General features: G+C 39.4%; 1 protein-coding gene across 4 annotated transcripts in view; it reads left to right on the forward strand.

The window, feature by feature from the left end:
• GRAMD1C (GRAM domain containing 1C) overlaps nt 1-26,794 on the forward strand; it is a 67,654-nt gene that overhangs the window by 38,122 nt on the left and 2,738 nt on the right. For 3 of the 4 annotated variants that reach the window (XM_078389953.1, XM_072993827.2, XM_072993828.2), the window contains 11 exons: nt 1,650-1,768; nt 5,665-5,782; nt 9,069-9,237; nt 12,054-12,197; nt 14,058-14,176; nt 15,034-15,176; nt 15,754-15,857; nt 16,555-16,731; nt 20,030-20,087; nt 22,764-22,874; nt 26,249-26,384. In XM_078389953.1, the coding sequence (XP_078246079.1) occupies nt 1,650-1,768; nt 5,665-5,782; nt 9,069-9,237; nt 12,054-12,197; nt 14,058-14,176; nt 15,034-15,176; nt 15,754-15,857; nt 16,555-16,731; nt 20,030-20,087; nt 22,764-22,874; nt 26,249-26,384 (1,398 nt within the window). The remainder of the gene's footprint in view (nt 1-1,649; nt 1,769-5,664; nt 5,783-9,068; nt 9,238-12,053; nt 12,198-14,057; nt 14,177-15,033; nt 15,177-15,753; nt 15,858-16,554; nt 16,732-20,029; nt 20,088-22,763; nt 22,875-26,248; nt 26,385-26,794) is intronic. The other variant, XM_072993830.2, reaches the window with a different exon arrangement.

A 26,794-nucleotide genomic window follows, 5' to 3' on the forward strand; every position in this document is an offset into this window, starting at 1 on the left:
GGAAAGCTCAAACAAGAGTTTAAACCCCTTTTTGGTGTGTTTATGACAGTGACTTATTTCTTTGGCTTGCACATATAGTGCAGAAGTCATGGGTCTAAAAGACCAGCAGCTCTTTTATCTTTATCCCCACCCAACTAGGCAACTCTTCGTACTTTCTAGTTTTTACTAGTTCATACTCAATTACTTTAGCTAGGGAGGTGGCTTTTCTTGGGGCTCCTAAGGGAGGGAGGGAGGGAGGGATGTGGTTTGTTAGGGAGGGTGCACCATTTGCACCACGGCCCTTGGTAGCTCCAGCTCTTAAAAAACCTCTGTGGTGCCCCCTTCTCTTGTTGATGCCCTAAGCCAGACCTGGACAAAATGCGGCCCAAAGGCCACATACGGCCCGCAAGCCGCTCCTGTCCGGCCCGCGGACAGTTGTTAACATCAAAACCATTTATAGCTTTTTGTCTAAAGTTGATTAGTTGCTTATCTTTAACATACCGCAAAAAACCTCTTTGGTATTTGTGAAGATCAACAAGTTTAAAATAAAAACAATCATAACATCACTGTTTCATTTTATTTTTAAGTAAAGTTGGTTCGGCCCCCAAACACAGTTCAGATTTTTCATGTGGCCTCCCTATAGAAATTAATTGCCCACCCCCGCCCTAAGCACATGCTAATCTTGCTTAATGGTTAATCAGAACCTGCATCAGGGACATGATGTAAACTATACAACTCTGTTTGCTATGGACATGCTGCTGTAAACAGCTGCAGGCTGGAGATTCAGCTGGGATCTTGGTTAATCGTTGCACTATGACACATGTTAACTGCACGTTTAGTAGCATTTCCTCCCCTCCCTTCAAATATTACCACCAAATGGGTATGGGAGAAGTATATTGGGTGTTTTATATAACACATGTAATTGTTCACAGTCAAGACCCTGTTAAAAATATTGGCAAGGAAGAAAGTTCCTGTTGCTCTCCACACCAACAGAGATTTGCATGTAAAAGTCCTGGCCTTTTACAAAGAACAAATTCTACTTGACAGCAAAGAGGTAACTTGATGTATTATGTAATGTGTGAAACACACAAATGTGCCAATGTGTACAGTATATTACGTTGCCACTTCACATGTTACAGTATTTTGTTGTGGTCCATTGACTGGCTTCTCTTTAGTGGAGAAGCTGCTTGAACTGAGGGCAAATGGCTAAGAGAAGATCCTAGTTTTGCACAACTAATGTCAGCTGAGAGGATGCAGCTGTTCATAGCATTTAACATGGCTTGGAAAGCGCCCCCCCCCCCAGCATGCTTAATTTCAGGATTTGGGTGAGAGGCACTATAGGGGACTGTAATGGTCTTAGATCACAATGGCTGCAAGGAGTAGTCCTGTCAGTTTACAATTTTAAAGGTGATGTTAAAAATTATCTCATCTGTAACAATATATTTGTACTGATTACTTATGAGGACTGAAAGATTTGCATAAAAGAAATGTTTCAATTTTTTCTTACTAAGAAATGTCAGCTGCATACAGTATTATGAAACATAGATTGCTAGTACTAATGCTCAGTAGGGGCCTTTTAAGTTGATGAGAGGATTTGAACAAAACACATTTGTTTCAAGTGTCTAACTTTCTGTCCAAGTGTACTTGATTCTTTGTTTTTCTTTTTCCAGAAACTGACTAAGCAGGAATTCTGGCAACTTGTACAGCAAAGCTATGGCTCTGAGCTGGGCTTGAACACAGAAGAAATGGAAAACATTTACGCATCGTCAGAAGAGAATGGACAGTTAAAGTAAGAAAAGAGCATGGAATATTGCAAAAAAAGATCGATCTTACTGATTTGTGATTTTGTAGAAAACTTTTGAAAAGCTATTATCAAATTCATTAGGGTTTTGGTTTTTTGTGGATTGTGGTTTTAGTGTTTTTGTTTCTGCAAAAGTATTTTGATTTTTAATCATAGATTAGTTTAGCCATTACTGCCTGATAATGCAAGTGCTCAAAAATGTGTGTCTGTCATGGCCTGGGATGCTCTAGCAGTAAAGTTTAAATATTTTTATCACACATCTCATCCAGTCACATTGACAAATTTGAAAGCTATTTCTTGTGTAAACATGGCGGTGTGGTGATAGTGTCAATGGTAAGTATGTGTGTGAGTAGATCTAATAAGAGGTAAGAGCAATTAAACATTAAACTGTTTTCACACTCAAGGCTGCTGCACAAAAAGGCTTTTTGATAACTTGTAGAGGGAGTGTGGTAATTTCCAAACCAGTGCTAAGAAAAAGGCATGGTGCTAAGCAGAGTTGTGTAGAATCCTTTCAACCTGCACTGTACCCCCTAAGTCATACAGATAGGAGCCAACCCGCCCTGCAGCCTTCAAGGAGACATTCCAGCCTAATCTGTTCCAAAATTCAGAGTACAGTAGTGCCTCGCTAGACAGTTACCCCGCATGACAGTTTTTTCGCTAGACATTTACTTTTTGCGATCGCTATAGCGATTCGCAAAACACTGATTCCTATGGGGGAATTTCGCTGGACAATGTTTGGTCCCTGCTTCGCAAACCGACAGTTCTGTGAGATGTCTTTCCCCTGCAAAAGGATATATACTGCAGTAACTCAGTTTACAAACGCCTTGATTAACATAATTTTCGGTTTACAAACAGAAATCCATGGATAATAATGCCTCAGTTTACATTTTGTTTGTTTGTTTCGGTTTACAAAGAAAGTTTCCCCAGAATGCATTGTGCCTGGAGGTTTATAGTGCCGCCCCCGTTCCTGTGGCAATCTGCGTTCCGGTTTACAAATTTTTTGCTTTACATAATGTCCCGTAGAACGCATTAATTTCATAAACTGAGGTATTACTGTATATGTAAATGCTGTAAAGGATGCAACAAATTCAATTTTCATGCCATTGCTGTCTGAGAATCCTTGCTCATAATGTCTGGCTTGGGCTGTCCAGTTGTGTCCTGTCATCATAACCACATTTCACCCCTAATTCAATCACCCTTGTGAACCAGGCCATGCTTTGTGGCTATTCTTTGGGCATTGTGAACCTCCAGGACCAGCCTAGGAATGACTGTTTTAACCTTTTGCAGCTGCTTTTCCAGCTCTTTTGGCTGTAAATTTGGGGAGAAGAGCATCCAATACAGTTATAAGATTCTATAAGAAAGTATCAAATGTCTGCGTTTCACAGCCTGCATCTTTCATCTAATTTTTAGGGATTCACACTTCTAATTTTTAGGACACCTTATAAAAGAACTTGATCATATGTTGGGCAAATTTTACTAAAGGCAAAGCAGAAGGTACTCTGTTTTTGTACCTGTAATTTTGATGGCTTCCACCTTTTTAATTTTTTTAAAATATTTTTATTTTTAAAGGATTATTCTCCTCTATATAGAAAGTTCGGTTTCACCTAGACACAGCTATTTTCTTTTATGTTACTTCTAAAGATATTTTGAACTGCACACAGTTTCTATATTGTATCTTACATAGTTCTTAGCATTTTCTGTTAAACAACAGGGTGGTAGACAGGGTGGAGAAAGTAGCATGCTTTTTAGCACACATAGTGAACATGCCAAAAATAGCACAGTTTGAACCAGCATTCCCTCCTTGAGCCAGGTTTAAGGATCTTCAGATGTAATCACTGGGCTAATTATGACAATACAATTTTTTATTATTATCATTATTATAAGGTACATGGGATAGGGTGGAGAGTGTGTCTTATGGCATAAATAGTAAAACTACATTGAATCTGAACAAACTTTGATATTGTTCCATAAAGTTGCAAACAAGTTTTACTGAATGTAGGTTTTGACTAGGTGTTTTGTATATGCCAGTAAGCGGATTGATTGTTTGATTGATAGTTCTTAGTGGCTTTATTTTTAGATTGTATGTTAGAATTGCAGATTAAAATTGTATCAATTTTACTACCCTTTCTATTTATTATCATTTCAGTTATCATTTTACCATTATTGAGTGTGTTTATTGATTTTATTATTTTGGGAGTAATCATATATGACTGCTGGATAGCTCAGTTGTTTAATAGTCTGGGTTGGGAGTTTGATTCCCCACTGTGACTGTTTGACAGGAGCTGAACTCAGTGATCCATAGGATCCCTTCCAGCTGTGCAGTTCTAAGATAGCGGTGCGGTGTATGTCTCTTATGTAAATAGGAAACACATCCATGGCAGTTGTGTGGGGGAAGGAAAGCAACCTGATCCTCCGCATTGGTTTTAGAAAGGAACCTGTGCTAGGGAGATCTCTATGCCTTATCTGATAGTAAAGTAGGTCAGGCTCTTCTTTGAAGTCTGCTCCAGTGATTTCTGCTTCTAAAACAGTAATCATTCAACCTCCTAGATGAGACTGTTACGAAAGAAGGTGATAGATTGCTTTGCTGAAAAGTATTGTTCAAATGTCCACCACTCAATTGCACATTTAAGTCATATTTTTCCTACAGAGAGGCTGATTTATCTCTTTATTGAGGCTTTGGCCTGAATGTATGGGGGCAAGAAGTGAGGCCAGGAGTGCTGTGGTGCCAAGCTGCACAGGTGTGTTGATACATCTGTTTTTTGCAACTGTGTCTCCCACAAGCTCTTGCTCCCACGGATCATCTCCAGGGTCTAAGTGACTGGCTCCTCCATAGCTGGCTCCACTGCTACTCTTTAAAATGGCTGAGAATGAAAGCAAGAGGGGGGAAAAGCCGTAAGAGGGGGAGCCAATAACGTAGACATTAAGGAAGGAAAGGTTTTCATTCATGTGGATCAGTCCTATGTGTTCTCTCTTGATCAATGCATGTGACAGATGGCCTGAGAGAAAAGAGGACTTGTACTAGGCAGGAAGGAGTGAGAGCATGCAGGTAGGGTGGGACAAAGGTGGCTGCTGCAGAATTGCCCACACTGCTTTTAAGATTATGTGGGAGAGAAAGGCACTCTCTTCCTGCCTTCTTAACATTTCTAAGACAGATGAAAGGATCTGCCAAAGGATGTAATGACTCCGTAATTGGCCAGATGCCACAGTGTGTGCTTTTAGATTAATGTCCCTTAATTTCCTTGGCGGGAGGCGGTGGAAGATAGGAGGGCCTGGCGTGCTCTGGTCCATGGGGTCACGAAGAGTCGGACACGACTAAATGACTGAACAAACAAATTTCCTTGATGTCTTGGCCTTTCCCCCCCTCAACTCTCCTGGAGTCCAAGCAAACTGCAAGTGTGGTATGTTACTCCTCAGAAGTACTCCTGTTTATATGAACATCACAGACTCATCACATCAACTGCTGGATAGTTCGATGGTTTAGGTCTCAGGCTTAAGAGCCGCAGGCTGGGAGTTCGTCTTCATTGTGCTTCCTTGACAAAGGCTGGTCCTGATAATTCATAGGGACCCTTCCAGCTCTGCAGTTCTAAGGTTATTATAAAGTCTGTGATGCTCATGTAAAATCATTGTTTAATGCCTTCCTGGTGCAGAAGGTAAAACAAGCAGGAAATCAGACATCATCCAAACTGCTTTCCCGACACTTTGACAAAATCTAAAATGCTGGCCATTCCTCTGAAATGCAAGAAGTGAAATCACATGGCAGTAGGAAGAGGAGATGTTGTAATGTTATAAATGTTTTGCTTTGTGCCTTGAATTTCCAAAATGCTCTCATTTCACAGGTATTGTCAATAGTGAATTAACTCTATTGCTATTTGTGTCTTTGTCAGCTTTGGTGATGAATCTGGGGAGAAGGAAACACCTAAAACAGTTGGTGTAATGCGAGAGCCTCTTGCTCAGACATTTGAAGCTGAAACAGAATCTCTTAATGGAAACACTCTGACTGAAGTAAGCTACTCAGGGGCACTTTTTTCCTGCTGATGTGGAACACATAACTTGTGCAGGAATACATAGGATAAAACAACTCTTTTTACATAACACATTTTAAATATGCTTTTTATTATTTTCTCCTTTGCATCACCAAGGGAGCTCATAACTGCTGTCTTATTTTAAAGAGTTGAGGCAAACAACATCTTACCCAGTGGAGGCCTCTAAGCAAATCTATGTCTGAGTTATTTAGTTTTACTTGGCATAATCCCCTTGAGCCTTTTTATAACAGATAGGCTGAATACATTCTGGGTTTTTGTTTGTTTTTGTAAAATGCAACCTTGTTAGGCAGGTTCTCAAAGCAAAATCAAAGCATTCTGCTTATGTACCCCCCATATCATTTAAAATACTCTGTGGGCAGTTGACAAGTTAATTATGCAGGCTCCACATTCCACCCCTCCACGAGCTGTGTACTCATTTTACTGACCTCAGAAGGATAGAAGGCTGAGTCAACCTTGAGGCAACTACCTGGGGGATTGTACCCCAGGTGGTAAGCACAGTTTTGCCTGCAGCACAGTGGTTTAACCACTGTACCGCAAGACTTATCTACTAATCAATCAAGGATGGACAGCGTCTCAGGGGAGGGATTAAACTGGACACACACACACACTATCCACTGGTAGAAACACCGTTCTGCTGGACTACCAAATTCGCTACTACACATTTGCTAAAAACTGCAATTTCAATTCCAATTTCCTTGGAAAACACGATGTGTAGAGGAGCATGTGTCTTGACTTCAGAAAGAACTTAATTTCCAAAGTCTTAATAACTAAATGATTTGTATGGTAATTTAGCTGAGTCCCAAAGGTTTTTAAACAGTTTTACAGAAGTATTCTTAATTTGAACAGGAACCTTTGCAGTGGAATCTTGTTTACACAGAGGCAGGTCCTCTGAGTTCAATGAGACTTACTTTGCCTCAGGATGGATTTGATTTAAATCAAACTGGTTTAAATTATAATCTAAATCAAAACTAATTGAAATTATTTAAATCATGAATTAAATTTTTAAAATTGGATTTTTTATTATTCAAATCATTATTCAAATCAATTTGATTTTTTAAAATAATGATTTTTATCCTCCCTGCTTCATCTAGCAAATCTGCCTTACAGTTGCAATTTCAGATACACCAATTTCTGATACCTCTACATGTCAATTGATGTAAATTAACAATTGTTTAAAAGGGAAATGAAATTTATTTTATTTTTGCATGCCAGTTGATGTAAATAAATCTTTACTTTTTAATGCAAAATACAAATTAATTACTAAATAATGTTAAATTTTATTCATAATGTAGAAATTTGTATGTTAGATATGCAAGTCAAAGATCCCTTTTATTCCCATCGTAGTATGAAATGTTTTTTTTTTTTCCCTTGGACATTTGGTACTGTTGAAGTTCCAGTAACTATTTATCTGAAGAATTCTCATTATCTTAAAAATATAGCAGCATTCTGTTCTGTTCAGTTTGTCATTTTTATTTAGAATCCGTAAAGCTTCCACTGCTATGCGAAATATGGTAACTGAAGCTGTACTTCTGTGCACGTTTCCTCACATGCATGCAAGCTGTTATCTAAGACTTGGGTAAACCTTATAGTGATTCTGTAATATCACAAAATATTACCTACTTTTTTATAGATGAAAAAGTCTGGTTGGATAGTTTAGTGGTTTAGGTATCTGGTTGCAGAGCCAGAGGTTGGGAGTTTTATTTCCCACTGTACCTCCTATTAGTAGATCCAACTTGTGCGGTCTTGGGCAAGTTACAAAGTCTGAGGTCACCCCCCAGAAGAAGGAATTGGTAAACTACTTCTGTGTATTCTGTTTCTGGGAAACCCTGAAAAGGGTTGCTATAAGTCTGAATTGACTTGACTGCACGTAGTTATTATTATATTATAGATGGAGGGTTCAGGTACACAAAGTTTTGGCAAGTGAAAAGGTTTGCCAAAATCCCACCACCTACAAACACAACCTACAAACAGTATTCAAACCCACTACAAAAATACAACAAATGTTACGTTCAGCAAAGGACAGAAGGGACCCCCTCACCACTGCAGGAGTATACCGGATACCTTGCAGTTGTGGCCAGGTATATATTGGAACCACAAAACGCAGCATCCACACCAGAATCAAGGAACATGAGAGACACTGCAGACTAAAACAGCCGGAAAAATCAGCAGTAGCTGAACATGCCCTAAAACAAGCTGGACATGAAATTCTATTTCAAAATACTGAAGTACTGGACAACACCACCAATCACTATGTTAGACTGCACAGGGAAGCAATTGAAATCCATAAACATCAGCGGAGTTTCAACAAAAAAGAAGAAAGTTTAAAACTGAATAAAGCTTGTCTCCCAGTACTGAAAAACAGCCTGCAAAAGGTCACGAACTCTATCCAGCCACAAGGACTGGTGATCACTACACACAAGAGACCAGCTAATGACACCCATCAAGCACAGTGACAGATAATCTCTCCTCCTTATCACAACAATAGACCCACAACAAAAACACACTGACCACCATTATCACCCATCTCCTGAATAGGACAAAAGCTGAACCCACAGATATAAATACTCAACTCTCCAACTAACTGCACCAGAGCACAGCGTGCTACTCCTGTCCTCTCAAGATGCCAGCCACAGAGACTGATGAAACATTAGGAAGAACAACCTTCAGAACATGGCCAAAGAAAAACCCACAACAACCATCCCACTACCTTAATTTGGTCTTACCCAACATATAGTGACATCAAAGAATTGGGATGCTTGTGGGTGGAACAAACTTGGGAAGAACTTTTAGTTTTTGTTAGCAAGTATACAATGGGAAATAACTAAAGTAACTGAACTAGTGTTGCTACTGTTACCCTAATTTCAATGAATCTATAAAAGAACTGCGTAGGCCCCACTGAAATTAATGGAAACTGCACAAATAGCTGTGTTTGGAGGATTACATTCATATGTCTAAACATCTGTTTGACAGGTGTAAGGCATATTTTAAAAATAATGGAAATTTCTATACATCTGGAAGTTTATCTTTATTTAGTCTGTTACAGATAATGTATATTTTGGCTAAATGTTCACAAGTTAATTAGTGTTTTTGAAAGACAATTATTTTTTTCTTCTTCTGATTGAAAGCCTCTGTCACTGTGAATAATCATGTTATTTTAAAAGCTATAGTTCCTTGTACAGTAAGTACAATAACATCCATAGGGATGCTTAATGGTTGACTTCCTGCTTGTGACTCTCTTTCACTAGGATACTGACCCAGAGGAAGCTCACTGTGACAAAGAAGAGAGACATTTTATTTTTCCTTCAGAAGTGAAGACAGCTGATGTAGTCCATCACAAATGTTCAAGACAGTCACCGGATCTAAATGAGAATTCTCCGGAGGAAAAAGGCAGTGCCTCTGAAACTGATGGGGAAGGTAAATTGTTTCTTTTCGCCTGGAGAGGAGTGGCTGGAAACAATACAGGTGCTTGGGGCAGGTGGGTTTGTGTCCTTCCAGCAAGCAGAATGCATTCCCAGCACCACTTTTTCCACTTCCTAACTGTACGCGCCCTGGGTCAAAGCCCCAATTGCTCTGCCTTAGTTACAGTTGTGTTCAGTGCTCCCTTCTCTACTCCCTGCCAGCAAGATAAATAGGTTCCAGTGGGGTTTTGTAGCTGTACAGTTCTCAGAAGTGTTCACAACCCCTTGCGGGGAGTGCTTCTAGGTTTGTATAACTTACCCAAGGCTACACAGGCTTGCTGTTTTCCCAGAAGGCACAGTGGGGAATTTTAACTACCCACTGAAACTACAGATCTGACCTAATTAAGGCTGGGCTCTCTAAGGGGCTTTTGTTGTGGAGCCATGGCAGTTAAAACGGTATCAGATTGACATAACTGTAGTGTAGATACACCTTTACTAATGCTAGTGTTCTAACATTCTGGTGTTTTCTTTTTCACTGCTTGCCTCATTATGATCATATGCACCCATACCAGCATTGATAAAAGCAAAAAATAGCCATGAATTCCATGACTGAGTGGGGATTACAACGGCAGTCTCCCAAATCCCAGCCACGACCTCACACTGGCTGTTTCTGCCCATATTCCAGCTTTTGTAGTGTTGAGCATTTTGTGTGTGTGTGTGTGTGTGTGTGTGTGTGTGTAAAATAGCAACAAAATTGGCAGTACGATGTTTGGTGCAAGATAAATAATCAGACTTGATCAAGTGCTGCTAGAAGATTTTCCTTATCTTTTGGTTCCATGTAGCAGTAGCTCTGGCAGAATGATTTGTGATTGATGGGTTAATAGACATATTTCTAAATTAAAGCTTTCAGTGATACTTACGCCATGTGGTTTCAAGTGGTGTGATATTTTCTAAATTAAAGCCTTTCATGTACTGTATCATTATGAAAAGAGTGAGATTTTTATGTTACAGTACCTTTTATTTTATTTTTCATAATTTAATTATTGGAAGAGGAATTTAGACCCATTTTACCAACGCGAGTGGGTGCACTCACTTTAAAAGCGGTGAGTGTAAGACTAGCAAGTAGAACTGTGACCATGTGGAAAACTAGATCACATACATTTATATTTATGTGCATTAATCATGTGGATCAGTTTGCTTCTAAACTACCACATCTAGATATTTGAGGATATTGCTATACTTGTCTATTGTTAATATCTACAACTTTTTATCACCTCTGTTTTTTCCATATGGTATTATTCCATATGGTCTTTATCATAAAGTTACCAGTGCATAATCCTTGTATGCCAATTTTGAGTTGTAACTCCAATGATTAGTATTAGAGATAAAATGCTTCCTCCTCATTTTCTTGCCTCCATTCCTTTCTTCCTTACCAAGATATATTAGGTCTAAGTGTTCCTCCTCTTCTGCCAGTTCTTTGGAAGATGGTGATGGATCTAATAATTACTCATTCAGGTGTTGCTCTTGGTGGCTGAAATCCAGTAGTGAGTTGCAAAGAGAGTAGGTCCATGGAAATAGTGGGGGTTTAGTGAGTCAACTCCTCCATAAGTTACGTTGTTTCAGTGGGACTACTCCACTTGTGACTTACTGCAAGAATTCAGCTACTGACTCTTTCACTGTATGTTGCAATGTCACCTATTGCCAGTGGGGCCTTCTCCTATGGGGACAGCACCAAGAGAATAGTTTCTCTCAAAGATCTCACATCCCAAGTATGTATATATGGGAGACTATAGCTCTTCAAATGGCTATAACTGAAACCAGGTACTCCGGCAGCTAAATATGTAAATAAGCTGTATATATTCTCAGACTTACCCAGTGACATTCAGAAGACCTAAGTTCAGATCTCCAATCAGGCATGAAGTTCTCTGGGTGATATTGGGGTTGTCATCTTATGAGCCCATTTTTTGTTGCATTTATACCATATCTTTCCTTCAACAGGCTCACAGTGATAGATATATGTCTCTTCTTTTGAGGCATATCTAGCTCAGAGACCAAGAATCACTTGTGCTGCATGCAGCCCCTAGAAAACTGAATGCAGACCTCCCATACACACAACACCCCTGTGACTTCCCAGCACCATCCAACCTTTTTTTCCCTTAGTTATGAAAAGCATTTTGACTAAAACAAATACCCTTGCATCCTCATGTGACTCAAATGGATTATTTAAAAAGGACTTGCGGGGGGTCCTGAGCTGTAGTAGCCAACACAGTAAAATTGCCTTATATTTATAAGGTTGTGGGGTGGTAGTACTGGCAAGCCCCAAGGAAGCCAAGGGAGGGCTACACACAGCCTGCATGCTACCTGTTGCCACCTCTATTTTAGGATCTCCTTAATAAAAAGCAATGCCATTCTCCACACTAAACAGCTGGACATAAGTCTACCAGGATGTGACAGCTTCTGTTCTGTGCAGTGTGTAGTTATTCTGCAACTTATCATGTGTACAGCTGATAATATCCTGTGCTTTGGTTTAAAATGGAGGAAATAGTTACTTTCCTATTCTTTATGTCAAGCAAAGTTTGTGAAAGTTAATTATTTTGGACCACAACTCCCAGAATCCTATGGCCAAGATTGCAGCCATTCTGCCCTTGGTAATTGTTATGCAGCTAGTCTTTCCTGTACTGTAGTAAACGACCTCAGAAGTCTGCCTGTGAGGCAGTCTACTTTTTGGAATTGCATACTGAAAAATGTATCTCCTTTTTAGCATATGTATTACTGTCTGGCAGATGCAATTTTCTTGACTTCTGTACAGTACTGTACTTTTTTCCTTTGCAGTTGAAGAAAACATCCCAGATAGAAACCTTCATGGAAAACGTTTTGTTGATCGAGTTTTTCATATCGATGCAGACAGAATGTTTGAAATGCTTTTCACCAATTCATATTTCATGCAGAGATATCACAATGCCAGAAATATAACAGGTATAATTTTATTCCTTTTCATTTACACTGGAAGAACCTTGTATTTTCCCCTTCCTCCCACTTTGAAAAATATCAGTTTTTGCTCAAAGCAACACTACTACAAGCATACGATTTCAGCACATTAGATTCAGGGCATAGTTTATTTTAATAGTTTTAATAGTTTATTTTAATTATCATTATTAGGCATATTAATTCTGATGATTAAGATTACGAATTAAGAGAGATGGTACTTAGCTACTATAGCTACTTGGTCCTTTGTTTACGGGTGGATGGGCACATAAGCCAGGAATTTCCAGTTGATCATAGCTTCCAGTTATAACTAAACAAGGGCACTGTGATGCAAAACCAAACAGGATTTATGTTATGCTCTGTGCTGCTGCATATACATGGGAAATATTGCTTGGACTTCCTTGTCTATACGGATTCATACCTTGTTCCAACATAATATCTGCAATTTCTATTTTATGTTAATATTGGCAAGAAACAGCAAGAAAAACTAGTGTGGATTACTCAGCGCCATTTTCTCTGTTTGAATTTCCAATCTTGCATGTTTTGTGACAATGGATTCTTGATTTTGCCAACTAAGTGATGTGTCCCTGGAGCACAGCTCCTTTTATTCAAAGGCAATTATTTTATGTTATCATTCCTACTTCTGGCGTCCCATGTACTGCATTGCTGATTCATCTTCCAGGATGGCTTTTTTACCAGATATTTTTTCATCTTCTTTCAATCTCCTACTCTCCTGCCCTTTTGCAAATTTAGTTCACACTGAAATCCATCCTCATCTGTCCAAGGTTATGTTCCGGACCTAATTTGATAGTTGAAGCTGAGATTTAATTGTTTGAATGCAGCCACTGCATGAACTGGTCCTATCCACAGAACATGGTTTGTGTGGGGCTGATAGCTCAGGATTTGAAACCACAGTTTGAAGCTGGTTTATAAACCACACATTCTGATCAGTGCCTAAAAATAGCTAGGACCATTGCTCTGTCTCAAACAGTTGCTGCCTTTTAGAAATGAGAGTACTGTACACTAATGAGCTTATGGAACTGAATGCTGAGCAGATGGGACAAGAAGCCCTGGTTACCCTACTGAAAATCTGAAATTCAAACCATGTTGTGCTCTCTGAACTATAGTTAGCACAAACTTTGATTGTGTGTTATGGCTAAACCTAACCAAAGGAAAAAACTTCAGAAATTAAAAAAAACAAAACAAAACCACACATACAAAAAAACCATGTTTAGGATGTCATGTGTGGAGGTTAGTTAATTTTGATGTTCTGGAGACTAAGAATTCTTCTTAGTGCATCTTCACAGTCTTCTAAATAAAATTTAAACCTCAGTGCTTTCTTCTAAAGCACTACATGTCCCAATAAAAACACAATCTGATATTCCTGCACCAGCAGAGTACCCAGTTTCAAAAAGAAATAATGTATATTTGTCTGTATGGTTCCTGAATTCTCTTTTTCTTAGGATAGAATTGCAGACTATGATAAACTCTGGGATGCCCTTCAAAACAAACAACATTTTCCCTTTGCGGCACTCATGTTTTGGCATAATTTTGAAGCTTGGTCTGCAGCTTCTGTCTCTTCATATAATTATTTACTACACACAACATAATCAAAGCACAGCTAAGAATGCACAGAGAATGGAACATAGATTGCTAATCAATAATGAACATATAATGGGCTGGGAATGAATGTACAGTATTTAACCATTTTTTTCCATACACAGATAAAAACAGAGCACATAATCAAACTAGACACGATCTCTGGTCATTGGGGAACATTGTTTACTCAGTTTACTTTCAAAAATGTGTTTAATCTGCTAGACATGTCTCATGGCATATGTTGGATTCTAGATCTTGTGTCATCCCCTTGGAATACAGAAAGTGGGGGCAATCAGCAGAGGACCATGACATACACTATTGTATTTAACAATCCATTTTATGGAAAATTCACAACTGCAACAGAAAAACAGGTACAAAACTTTACTGGAGTATTTCACCTGGAGTATTTCAGCCATAACCTCATATTTATTTCATTTTCCCCTCCTATGCATTTGTTGAACTTCAGAGAGAAGAGAAATCTTATTTATAAGTTCAAATCCAATTTGATATACTGTACTGAAAGCATTCCCTTTTTGTTACTTCATTTTTGACAAGGCATATATGAAAATACTAGTGAGCAATTAGTTTTCCTGAGGGGAGGCCTAGCAACTCAGTCTCCATGCCTTAAACAGACTATCACCAAGTTCTGGTGCCCTTGATTCTACTCTGTCAAGCCTTCTATGGCCTGTACATTGGCAACTGAGACATCAACAGGTAGATTGAAATGGAATGCATAAGAGCCATGTACCTTTAGATGCTGGCTACTAGATCTTTTTTGCTGTGGATGTCACTGGAAAGTAAGTACTGCATTAGCACCCTCCCATATGCATTCCCACCTCCAGCAACTGGTGGGGGACAGGGGAAGTCTTTGAGAGAACCGGCGATGGCAATTTCTGGAAACTAAACACATACCCTTAATGTGGACCCCAGCATGCTCCACACAATGAAATGGATCCCAAGGGAGTCCCTGGACATTCGTGAGGGAATCAGAAAACAAACAAATGTATTGTAGCGTATTTAAGGCTAGCAGATTTTTTTCCACTATGAACTTCCATTTCCTGTGGAAGCAGAAATGTTAGTCTTAAAGAGGACACAATATTTTAAGAGTTGTGTGTTTTGTTTAGATTTTTTTATGCCATCTGAAACAAATAAATGTTTTGGTCACATGCATATAAATCTTTACTGTAATTTTTTTTGTACTAAATGTCTTCACTATTTTTTTAAATAGGTCCTGCTTAAACGGAGTTACAAAGATCCGTCATATTGGGTACAAGCAGAGGTGGCAACACATGATGTACCGTACCATGAATACTTCTACACTGTCTATAGTTATTGTGTAGCCCCTGTGTCCAGTCAGAAGTGCAAACTGCGGTGAGACATTTCACTTTTATTAAATCAGGCAAACGGTAGGCAGTTAACCGCAACTGCTTAATATAGGCAAATAATTAGTTTTTTGGTACAAATTTCCCTCTGTTAAGCTTGAGTTCAATACAGTGGCAAAAGTGTCATTCTTACCACTGTTTATGTTTCATGGGTTGGAGGTGATTTATCTGCAGGCAAGCATTTCTGAGTTTTCTATATTTCCACCTGGAGATTTAACACTTCCAGAAATACTGTAAGCAGTTTTTCCTGCCGCTTTTTCACTAGACTTTTTTTTTTTAAATCAAGCTCTGGTTCGCTGTGTGATCTCTAAGTGCCCTCTCAAGTTTGTGGGTTGTGCACAGCAATAATTCAAAGTGCTTTTGCAGCATGGAGCTATTAAATGAATGCATCTCCTCTGTTGACTGTCAGCATGGTATACGACATATCACCTTGTGACCATTCCTTTGGCTCATATACACAGCATGCTGCTTTGACTAATAAATGATCTTCAGCATAGGTAAAGGTAGCTATTTCCTCTTAGTGTTACTTGTATTTTAGTTTTTTTCCTTTTTTTTGTTTGTTACAGAATTTCCGCAGATGTGAAATATAAAAAGCAACCATGGGGACTTGTGAAGACTCTAATAGAAAAGAATACATGGAGTAGGATACAAGAAAATTTTAAGCAACTTGGTAAGTATTGTTTTCTTCCTTTCTAATGGATTGAAGTTATTTCTATAACTGTAATATTTGATTACCTTGTCATACATAGTGGAATTCATCAACACATTTCCCCAGAAATGAAGCTAAGATCTCTACTAGTCTTCACCAACTTTGAGAAACGGTTTAAAATACTGTTAAGTTATTAACTTCATTTGTCACACTTTTGTTGTGTCCCATGACTGATACTCAGGCAGGTGTGATTGCTTTTGTATACTTTTTGTATATGGACGGTAGAAGTGAAAAGTTACCATTGGAGGATGATATAAAATGGAACATTTATAAACAACAGTATTATTAAGTGTTCATTGCCTTTCATAGTATTTCCACAGCACCTCATTAAAACATTATAATTCCACTGTTAGCCATCTATTTGGTATAACCTCAGAAGTTTATTCAACATTCTGTATGGTATAGTTGAAAATTGTTTCTTGTGGATAACCCTTCTTGTTTGTTTCTTTGTGGGACTTAAAATGTACTCACTCATTAGTCTCAGGTATTTTTTGGTTATAATCTGTTGATTATTTCAAAGTTACATTTATGTTAGTCAATATATATTGATTTTTTTCCAGTCAGAGTAACCTTTTAAATATGGTAGGAAATAGCTAGATGAAATATGTATTCCAAAAGGTGACAGCTAGGTAAAACATAGAATTGTGTTCAATCACAGAATCAGAATTGCTAATGGAACAGTATTCAATAAGCAAAACAATAGAAGACCCAGGAAAACTAGCTGCCTTGAGGAAGAGGAGATGGACTTTACAGCGGAATATGGGAGAAATGCTTCCTAAATGCTCAGCACAATATCCCTCTCCCAACACTGATGCACCTTCCCGTGGTGATGTAGGTGAGTATGGCAAGCAAGAATTCTGTGTATGCACCTTAATATCAGTAGCTGGTAAACGGTAGCAGGAGAATAATACTTTGCAGACTTCCTATGGCCACTGGCGGCACAGGATGTTGACTAGACATATCTTTGGCATGATTCAGGACAGATCTTATCTTCTTATTTTTGTTTTCACCATTCTAGAGAATTAATGATGTTGGATCTATAAATCACGCAATACCTCTGCAGCTTATGTAGATTCCTGGCTAGTCCACATTTGTCAGATTTGAGATATCCTGAGTTACAGATAGATGCTGTATCTCCGGAAGGGGAATTATTCTCTTTTATATACAGAACTGTGTGTAGGAGTAGCAGAGGATTTTTTTTTCTGCAAAGGAGAATGTCACATTGCAGTCTGTCAACTTCATTTCTGTATCATTTTCCTGTATGCAGTTTGCTCAACAGTGCAAAAGAAAATAATTATTCATATTGAAGAAAAAAAGTTTCATAACAAGTATATACTAAAGCAGTGGTTCCCAATATTAAGTTTACAGATGTTCTTGAACTACAAGTACCAGAAATCCTGGCCAGTACAGCTAGCGGTAAATGCTCCTGGGAGTTTTAGCCCTGGAATATCTGGGGACCCAAGGTTTTGGAACCATTGTAATGAATCATCAAAATGAAAATAATTAATAGTTTCATTATCTGCTAAAGAGAATAAAGTTGCCTTTGGCCTTGCTAATTACTACAACTATCAGCAGCCTTCTAAAGGAGGAAGGTATGACCACTTGTCAATCCTAGGTGTTGATAGGAAGAGGGTGAAATGTAAGAAAAACATTCTCCTCCACTGTTTTTGGAATACTGCTATAGCGCTGAATACAGGGTTTGGGGAATGATCATGCAGCCATGTCTCTGGAGGTAATATTATGAATATTCTGCTCCTAATTATTTGAAATACCAGTAGCCAGTATTAAAATACATGTTTCATTGTATTGTTTAAAAATTCAGTCCATGAATGGAGTGTGTTCCTTCGTTGTTAATTTTCATTTGCTTCAAATGAATGTACATTTGAGTTGATTCCAGATGTGGCATTTATTCTGCATTAACTTATCTCATTCACAGAATGTGAAGGGGAATCTAAATGTCATCTGTCACTCATAATCTTTTTGTATGTTCCCACTGCTTATTGCATCTTTTTTCCTTATTATATATAGGGAAAAGAGGGGGGATGGTACTTAATGCCTATGGGTGCTAAAGGCATTCCATCTGAAATCATGTTTATTCTGCAGTGTAGCAGATGCAAGGCCATTGTAAAACTTTTGTAATCTTTCAGGTGAGATGACATTGATCCAATGTCTTTATTTCTGAAGTTTGTAAAAGAAAACATTTGAGTTTTATAGTCTGAATAACTTTCACACATTGCTGGCTTTTTTGTATTTATGCACATGTGTGTGATTTTTCCTTCTGGGCCTATTCTACAAATATTATTCTGAAGTTATTAGACTTTTGTAGTTTAAGTAAGGTTTTCTCAAATTCAGGGATGTTTCATTTAATTGCAGTGATATATAAGCTGTTTTTGCTATACATTTGCCCTTTTGATATGTTAGTCATAGCGTATTGATTGGGAATTACATATGGCCATGTACTGTTTCCTTTAGATGACTGAACATATGGTACAGTTCCATGTGGCAATAAAGAAAGCCTAGGCAAAGCAACTTTAATGAGACCAAACCAACAGCACATAGATTTGTTGCAGGAAAAACACTTTTGTATGTGTTGCAAATGGCCCTGTCATTCTTTTACTAGTTTTAAATTGCTTCCTAGATATTTAATTGATCACCACTTAGCTACACTCTAGTTTGACAGTGTATTTGCCCCAATTCCCACTACAATTATGATGCATACTTTTTGGCCAGGGCAGGGGCAAGAAGTCTTAAATGTCTGAAAATTTGTCATGGGTGATCCCAGCCAAGGAGTATGCATCATAGCTGCAGCATACGAAAACATGGCTGCAGCTGATTTTGGTAACTTTTACATTACTGCACTTCAGCCACTGTTTTAGAAGCTCAGGTAGTCCACCTAAGGGACATGGTAGTGGGCATCCAGAAGAAATGTACACATATCCTCAGTCTTCATCAGGTTGCTGATCCCAATTGGCAACAAGAGATTTTTCATTAAAATGTTTCCTGTCCGGATGATGACTGTTGGTTCTATGGCCATGGGGAAGAAGAAAAAGGTCTTATGAAACTGTGGAATTTGGTGAAATGTTTTAATAGGATCAAGATGATACCAAATAGTTGGGAGTAAGCATTCAGTGATGGTGTTCTCCTTCATGTCAAGTGCATGCTTCATGCTTATTTTATGCTTATAACAGTTGTAGTCCTAGTACTAATGCAATGGGTATGATCTAATATATTAACAATCCTTATTTGTTAATATCTATGTATACTGTGAATTCACATATAAGCTGTAGTTAGGAGCTTAGGGAAAATTGCAAGAGTGGAAAGGGATAATGTACGAGTAAGAAGGAGTGTAAATTTGCATCACACCAAGCCATGGCATAATATTTCATCTGGAGGTACCCTGACTCCACAAGGTACCTTGGTTTTCTATTGTGAAATTGTGATCAGAGTTGCAATGGAACTTGGAATATTCCTTCTTTCTTTCTGTCTGACTTGCTATATGTGGTCTCTAAACACATCACGATTCATGGTGCAATATCCCTTGGAATGAGAGTTTGATTCTTTTATGTTACCCTCCTAGATAAAGCTCCTCTTCCTGTCATCTCTGTTATCTACACATTTACATAGTATCACTGTATGATATCATCAGCTGTAAGATGTGGCAAAATGTGCCCTGGAGCATCACTTTGCAAGTATGGCAGAGGAAGACCTTTTCAGTAGAACAGCTTATCTGCACATGGGCTGGTGTTTGGGCAACAGCCACTGGAAAACCATGAGGATCCTATGGTACCCTTCCATATGTAGCAGCTCTAGCAACAGTGTTGTGAGAATGATGCAAGGACTTATTCTTATACTAAAATGCTACAGAGGTCCTGATGATGGTGGGATTTCAACGTCCTTGTAACCTGGAGCAGCTTTTATTGCAAGAAGAATAGCTGTCCAGAACAAATCAGACCCATGCACCATTCCCCTAAATTGCATGTGCACAGTAAGATCTCAATTAGGACATGATCCAGAGTGGTTCTGCTTTTGAAAAGGCAACAGCTTTCTTCAGCAAAGGTGCACAAGGAAGTAAGGTTAATCTCATTTTGGAAGACAGATGCTGTAGATTTATAGTTGCCTCTCTTCCCTAACAGGATCAAAAAAAGATGCTACAAATAAGACCATCATCATCATAGTGGTAATGAGTATCTTGTAAGTACTAAGTTGATCCTTTTTTGACCTTGTTTTTCATATGGTATACGTAACTATTGGGGGAAATTAATTTACTGTATTTGGATCAACTGTATAGGAAGACTAATGTTTCAAAATCGAGCTGTTTATAAAGTCATTGTCAGAATAATACCTAGCTGATCATTATCTTAATGTGCCAGAGAAAAAATTCATAATGTAAGTGGGGATCTACAGGAAATCTCAAGAATGACGAGGATTAGATGATACGCAGAAGCCTATGCTACTTTAAACCACAAAAGGGTCACTGCTAATTACACGTGCAGAGATTCCCTGCTACTGCTTGTTCTAGGACAGGGGTCAGGGAACTTTTTTACCTTTTACCCCCTCCCCCCCAAAATATTTCTATACACCAACATTACCCCCTTGATTTGAAAGGAAGGATCTTGGTCACGCGTGGCCAATCGAGCGCCGCCACCACCAAAGCCTCGCTGCCCGCACCCGGGCCGCCGCCTCCTCCGGCAGGTGGCTCCCGGGCAGCCATCAAAGAGCAGCAGGTGGCTCCCCCACCAGGGGAGCCCAACACCATCTCCCGTTCTGGCAGCAGCAGTGGTGGCCGTGTCGGGCCTCGGCATCAGGGCTCCCACGGGCCTCACCGTTGTAGCACTGTGACAGCTGCTGCACGGAGGGCGAGAGGCTCCGCCAGGCCCGGCCAGCTGGTGCCAAAGGAAGCTGTGCGGCTGGGTGAGCACCACTGTCGCCTGACAGGCTCCTCTGGGACGTGGGGCAGCGGCATCCTGGCGCTGGGAGGCTGAGCCTGGCCCGGACTGCTGTCATGGCCGCCCCTGCCCCCTCCAACATGATTCACCTCTCCAGGCAGTGGATGGAGAGGCTCCTTCTGGCCGGGATGCTCCAGCTGCTCGCCCTGGCCTTGCCCTCCACCATGGCCGGCCCCGCCACCGCTGCCTCGGCTACTCTATGCCACCGGCTGGGGCCCATCACCAGCTGGCAGCCGCCATGGCTCTGTTGCAGCCAGGCCGGAGAAAGGGGTGGGAAGGGGGCGATCGGGCAGCTGGGGATCCCCCCTCTGGGCAGAAGAGGAGGAAAAGGGGGTTAGGGTCACATCCTCATTACCCCCTGGTTTTTCATTTTTACCCCCTTTGGGGTAATTTACCCCTGTTCCCTACCACTGTTCTAGGAGGAGGAGGCAGTCATCATTTTGAGTCCCTGCTTTTGTCTGCAGAGTTGTAAATATCTACAAAAAATAGAGTCAAGAGAGATTAACATTTTTTACATTTTTAGCAAAGGTGATTTCTCAATTAGCCAAATATGACTGTTTTTCATAGCATGTGAATTTATTGACTGATGTATTTTGCATTTAGTGTGTTATGTTTTGTGACTAGCCATTGGAAGATACACCAAGGAATCTTAATTTGCAGGTCTGATTGCTAAGTTATGTATCTGTGAAAATCCTATTGTAGGATAATTTTTTTGTATGTTAAAGCCAGAGTTCCATAAAGACTAATGTAAACTGAGATTGCAGAGCATTTTAAAGGTTTTAATGTAGAGAACTTGAATTGCATAACAGTCTTGACTTTTCCATTATCTACTCAGAAAACTGAGTAGACATGATATGAGCTCTCACGCCAAATATTTTGTATTATCCTGACTATCACTTTGCATGTTAGATTAGGTTGAAAGAATGGGAAGATCTAGATTTTTAAAATGTTTGGCTTAATGAGCCAGCAATCTTTCCTGCCACTTGGAAATACTTGCATGGCTTTGGCTTGCAGTTAAGGAGAGAACTGTAACCAAATTCATTTAGTTCAGTGCACCTGCAGTTTCCTTGTTCAGTCAATAGAAGTAGAGGGATGGGGCCCATAATTGCAGTCCTCCATTGGGAAAAATTACACACATTTGCACAAAGATCTAGTAAGTTCTGTTTCTGATCTAGGACAAGAATGAGAAGTTTGTGGGGTGGGAGGTAAATACTACCATTCCAATTGTCCACTGGCCGTGTGGAGGGAGAGCAATATACTGAACTGGAAGTAGCTCTTGCAATTATGGGCTGCCACAAAGCCACAGACTCCCTGCCAATTTGGAACTGTTCTCCCTCTGAAGAGGGACTGACTTTTGGGAGACGGGTGAGGTCAGTAGGAAACTTCTGATAGGCCAAGTTTCAGCTGCAGGATTAAGCCCACAGTCTAGAGTTTCTCTTCTCCTGATCTAGAATATGAACCCAGATCTGTGTGTTCTAAGTATACTAGCTCTCTTTTCAATTTTCATTTGAAAGGACTTGATTCTCTCTCTGTATATATATATATAAATATATATATAAATAAAACTTACTCAGACATCGAAAGCTTGTCAGGAAGACAATGCTGATCTTAATTTGGTTACTGTTTTCTAATCCTGCTACAACATCTTGGGATCCTATAGCAGCCATTCTCAACTTTTTTTTTTGGCCATGTCCTTTTTAGGAGTTCTTCTCAGGTTCCAAGGCCTCCTGTCAAAGAATGAAATGAGATGAACAGATACGTATCTTTTAGAAACTTCTCATATTTTTCAGTCGGTGGCCCCCTTCGAATGTGTCAGCCCCACCCCATGAGGCCATATGGCCCCCATTGAGAATGGCTGCTCTATATCTATTAAGGTACTACCGGCAACAAATAACAGTAACAAAAATGTCTTTCTTTGCAGTTTACTCTTACTGGTCTTGCTGAATGTGACATTGTTCCTGAAACTGTCAAAGATTGAACATGCAGCTCAGTCATTTTATCGTGTTCACGTTCAGGAAGAAGGATCATCAAAGTGAGTGGATTCACATTTTTACAAGCCAAATCTAAAATTTACATTTAGTATTAGAGTTAAGAGTATAGGCATCTTTCAGTCTCAAGAGACTATGGTAACACGCTCTTACCATAGTGCATTTTCACATCAAAATTGCATAGGCATATTTAAACTATTATATGCAAATATCATCATAAATAGACATTATCCTCTTGAACATTTCTGTGTGCACAAGGACTGCATAGCCAGTTTCTCCTCAATGGGCTGTCCATTATGTCAGGGGTCCCCAACCCCCGCTCCACAGCCCGGTGTCCACTGCAAATAGCAACAGCAAAAAAGAAGCACTCTAGAATTTTTAAAAGTCTGTATCATCTATATCATTTGTACTGCTGTTTTGCTCATCCTTTTCTTTGTGTTCCTCATCTTCATCCTCCTTACCATTTACTTAAAGAAATAAAAACAAAAATATTATTACCCACATGTTTTCCCCACCATTTCTCCCATCTATTGTTTATGACTGCCATTGGCCTATTCAAAAGGTGTTCCAGGTATAAGACAAAAATACAACACAGCAACAGACACCTAAACTGCCTTTTCATTTGGGGGACGGTCACCACCCACGAAAACTGCATCATCTGCAGAAAATTCACTAAGCTAACTTTCAAAAATCAAAAAACCAGCTTAAAATCCGATTGGTGGGAGATGTCTTTAAAAGCAGCCAAAGCGCTTAAAGAAAATAGTTCCACTCAGGATACCAATCCAGGAAACAAATCAGTTCAGAAATCAGGTTGCAAATCACTTTAAAAATCAGCACTTATTATACTGCAGAATAGTCTACCATCTCAATCTGTGTCAGAACCAGCCTTTTACACAAACCTACCAAAAACATCTCATTCAGAATTGAATGCCACAAAATCAGCATCTCTGAAACCAAAGTACTTGCCTAAACAATTGATTAAAAATTAATCCAAGATTAAAGATAAAGAATCAAAATATACTGTTCAATCTGTATTAGTTCTGCCAATGACATCAACAACAACTGACTCACTGGTACCAACCACTACAGCCAATGAAATGGAAGAAGAACTGTGTATGAGTTTAATCTCCAAAGTTGCCACCATGTAAGAGTCTCCACAAAGACTACTTCATACTGTGCATTCTTGAAGGTGTTCACAAGATGTGTGGACATGGTCCCAGCCCATTGCTTCTATAAAGCACTACAGAATGGATGTTAAAGCTCAGCAAGATACAAGTTTTGGTAGTTCAGTTCTTTCTTTGGTCTTGCCATGACATCCCACCAAGACAGTGTGAAAGAAGGAAATGATGGGGAGAGGTACAAAACCCTGTCCTTCCAGCTGTGCCTCCCTCCCTCCCTAGAAATCAACCCACAAAGTTGCTGTTGCTACTTCTGCAGGCGCTCCTGCTTCTGCTTGCTTCCTCTCCAGCCCCTGGGAAAAGCTCACCCACAGAGCTTATCCTGTTCCGCCTGCTCCTACTTGCCACCCATGGCTAGCCAGAGAAAGAAGGGATTGAATGGATCACATTTTCTCATGTTATTCTCCCCATAACCTGAGGTGGAAAATTGTTCCCTGTATTTTACTTACATTGTTTAGGACACTGGTTCTTAACCTTGGGTTACTCAGGAGTTTTGGACTGCAACTCCCAGAAGCCTTCACCACCTGCTGTGCTGACTGGGGTTTCTGGGAGTTGCAGTTCAAAAGCATCCGAGTAACAAAGGTTAAGAACCACTGGTTTAGGACATGTTTATCAGAGGCTGCACTCAAACTGTGGAACTCCCTTGCATGGGCAGATCTGTTTGGTCTTCTCTTGGCCTGTGCTCTGTTGCCTAGCTGCGTACATTCAGGCAAGCTTTTAACTAGCTTAGGTAGGTTTAGTGACCGACTATTATGTTTTAGTTATTTATGTGCTGTGCTTTAACTCTATATAAATATATTTTGGTTTGTTGCAATAAATAAATAATCAGTTGAAAGGTTATTTTAAATAATGTAGGCTACTTTGAATGCCGTTGTTTACTCTGACAAAGTAAGGTATAATTTTGCTTAAGTAAGTTGTTTGAAAGCCAGTATTTATTATTAATCTATGAAATGGCAAATAATGGTTTTGATTGCCCTCTCATTTGCTAATAGAGTCAGGCTGCAGTTCTAAGCATACATCCTTGATAGGTTTTCAGTGTTTGTGGTCTATCCATAATTGAGGTGACTCAGGTTAGGAGAGACTATATTAAAGCAACAAGTCCTAGTCATTTAAGACTTGCTTTTAAATAAACTAGCATGCCATGAAGTTGCTTGTCACTGACATTGATTATAGAGGAGATTATAGAAGAGAGCCCAAGAAAAATATGTTTACACACTTTGCTTATCTAGTATAGACTGAGCAGTGAATCAGGAAATCCCTGGCTGAGATCTTCTCTCTACCATGAACTTGCTTTCTTTAGGCTGATCCTTCTCTCTTAGCTCAAGCCTACCACCTCTGCAATATGAGGCTTTAAGAATACTAATGCACTGTACAGCTGAATAATGTTTGTGAAGCATTCTGAATACTTGAAAGTGCTATATTAATGCTATCTATTGTTATTCTTACTATTATTGTTTCCGTATTATTATTTTTTATTCGTTACATTTCTATCCCATTTTCACTCCACTGTGCTCAAGATACAAATCTGCATTTTTGCCCACTTTTATCTTCACAACCATACTGTATTTGGATCAGGCCAAAGGTGTGATTTGTCCAAGGTAACCAGGAAGTTTCATGGCTCACCAGGGACTTGAACCTGGGTCTTCCAAGTCCTGGCCCAACACTCTATGTTACAATAGCTCTTATTAGCTGCCTACATGGGAAGTCATCACATCCTTGCCTGTTCCCTTGTAATCATTCAATACTGGAGCAGTATGGAACACTGACAGACATATGTCACCCTTGTAATGTAACAGAGCTAATTTCTAATGTTGCAAGGTGGGTAATGTGGGAAATGGAAATTTTCTTTCTAATGAGGGACTTTATTCTTTGAGTTTTGTTGTTGTTGCTGTTGAATATTATCTATGCTGATGTACTCAAATATCTCTACTGTAGCCTTTATCCTATTGCCTGGATGCAAAAAAGAAGGGCAATGGCATAGGCATCTCCTGCTCCAGTAGGGTGCCTATAGCATGCCTGACATCACACTAACTGCAAGCTCAGTCATGAATGATCATACTAGGAATAGATTGGCAGACCAGAAAGGTACCTTTACAAAGTTGCCCTTCTCCTTCATGTTGAAGCAGTAGGATATTGGCCTGAGTGTCAATTAAGGGTTCATATGGATAATGTTAGTGATGTTTATAATGCTAACGTAAAGTAGAGAAAAAGACTATGTGCGGCAATTCTTTTTTTCCTAGCTCTCAAGACTGCTTTTATTCTCCTCTCAGTTTAGCCCTTAATGTAGCATCAAGAGAGAAAACCCCTCGGCATGGCACAGATCAAGTTCAGCACATGAAAGGGGTTCTGAAAGATTCTATAGAATTGCTTGAACAGGTTGGTGTGTTTTTTCCTTACTAGTTTTAGCCATTATATATGTACCATGGGATTTCTGAAAAAAATTAGTTCAAGCTGCCTTCCTTAAGAAAACAACAACAACACGGCATCATATGGTTGCTATGGCTCTTGTCTTCAGATTTCAACTACTGTACTCTAAACAGACTGCCAAATTTGCCTAAAATTGAATTTATATATTTATACACTCTAAATCCCAGCTGTCTTTATTTGAGTTATATTCCAGTCTTCTTCACAAGAAATCAGGGCAACTAACAATTCTTTAAAACCACAGTTAAAACATACCAACTGGGACTGAAGTCATGCTTTCTAGATCAAGGAGAGGAAACCTCTTGCAGCCCAACGGCCAAAATGGACTGTGCCAGAACTAAAAGGGTGGAATGAAAAATTCC

The sequence above is a fragment of the Pogona vitticeps genome, chromosome 3 (assembly GCF_051106095.1).
Source record: "Pogona vitticeps strain Pit_001003342236 chromosome 3, PviZW2.1, whole genome shotgun sequence".
NCBI classification, from domain to species: Eukaryota; Metazoa; Chordata; class Lepidosauria; order Squamata; family Agamidae; genus Pogona; species Pogona vitticeps.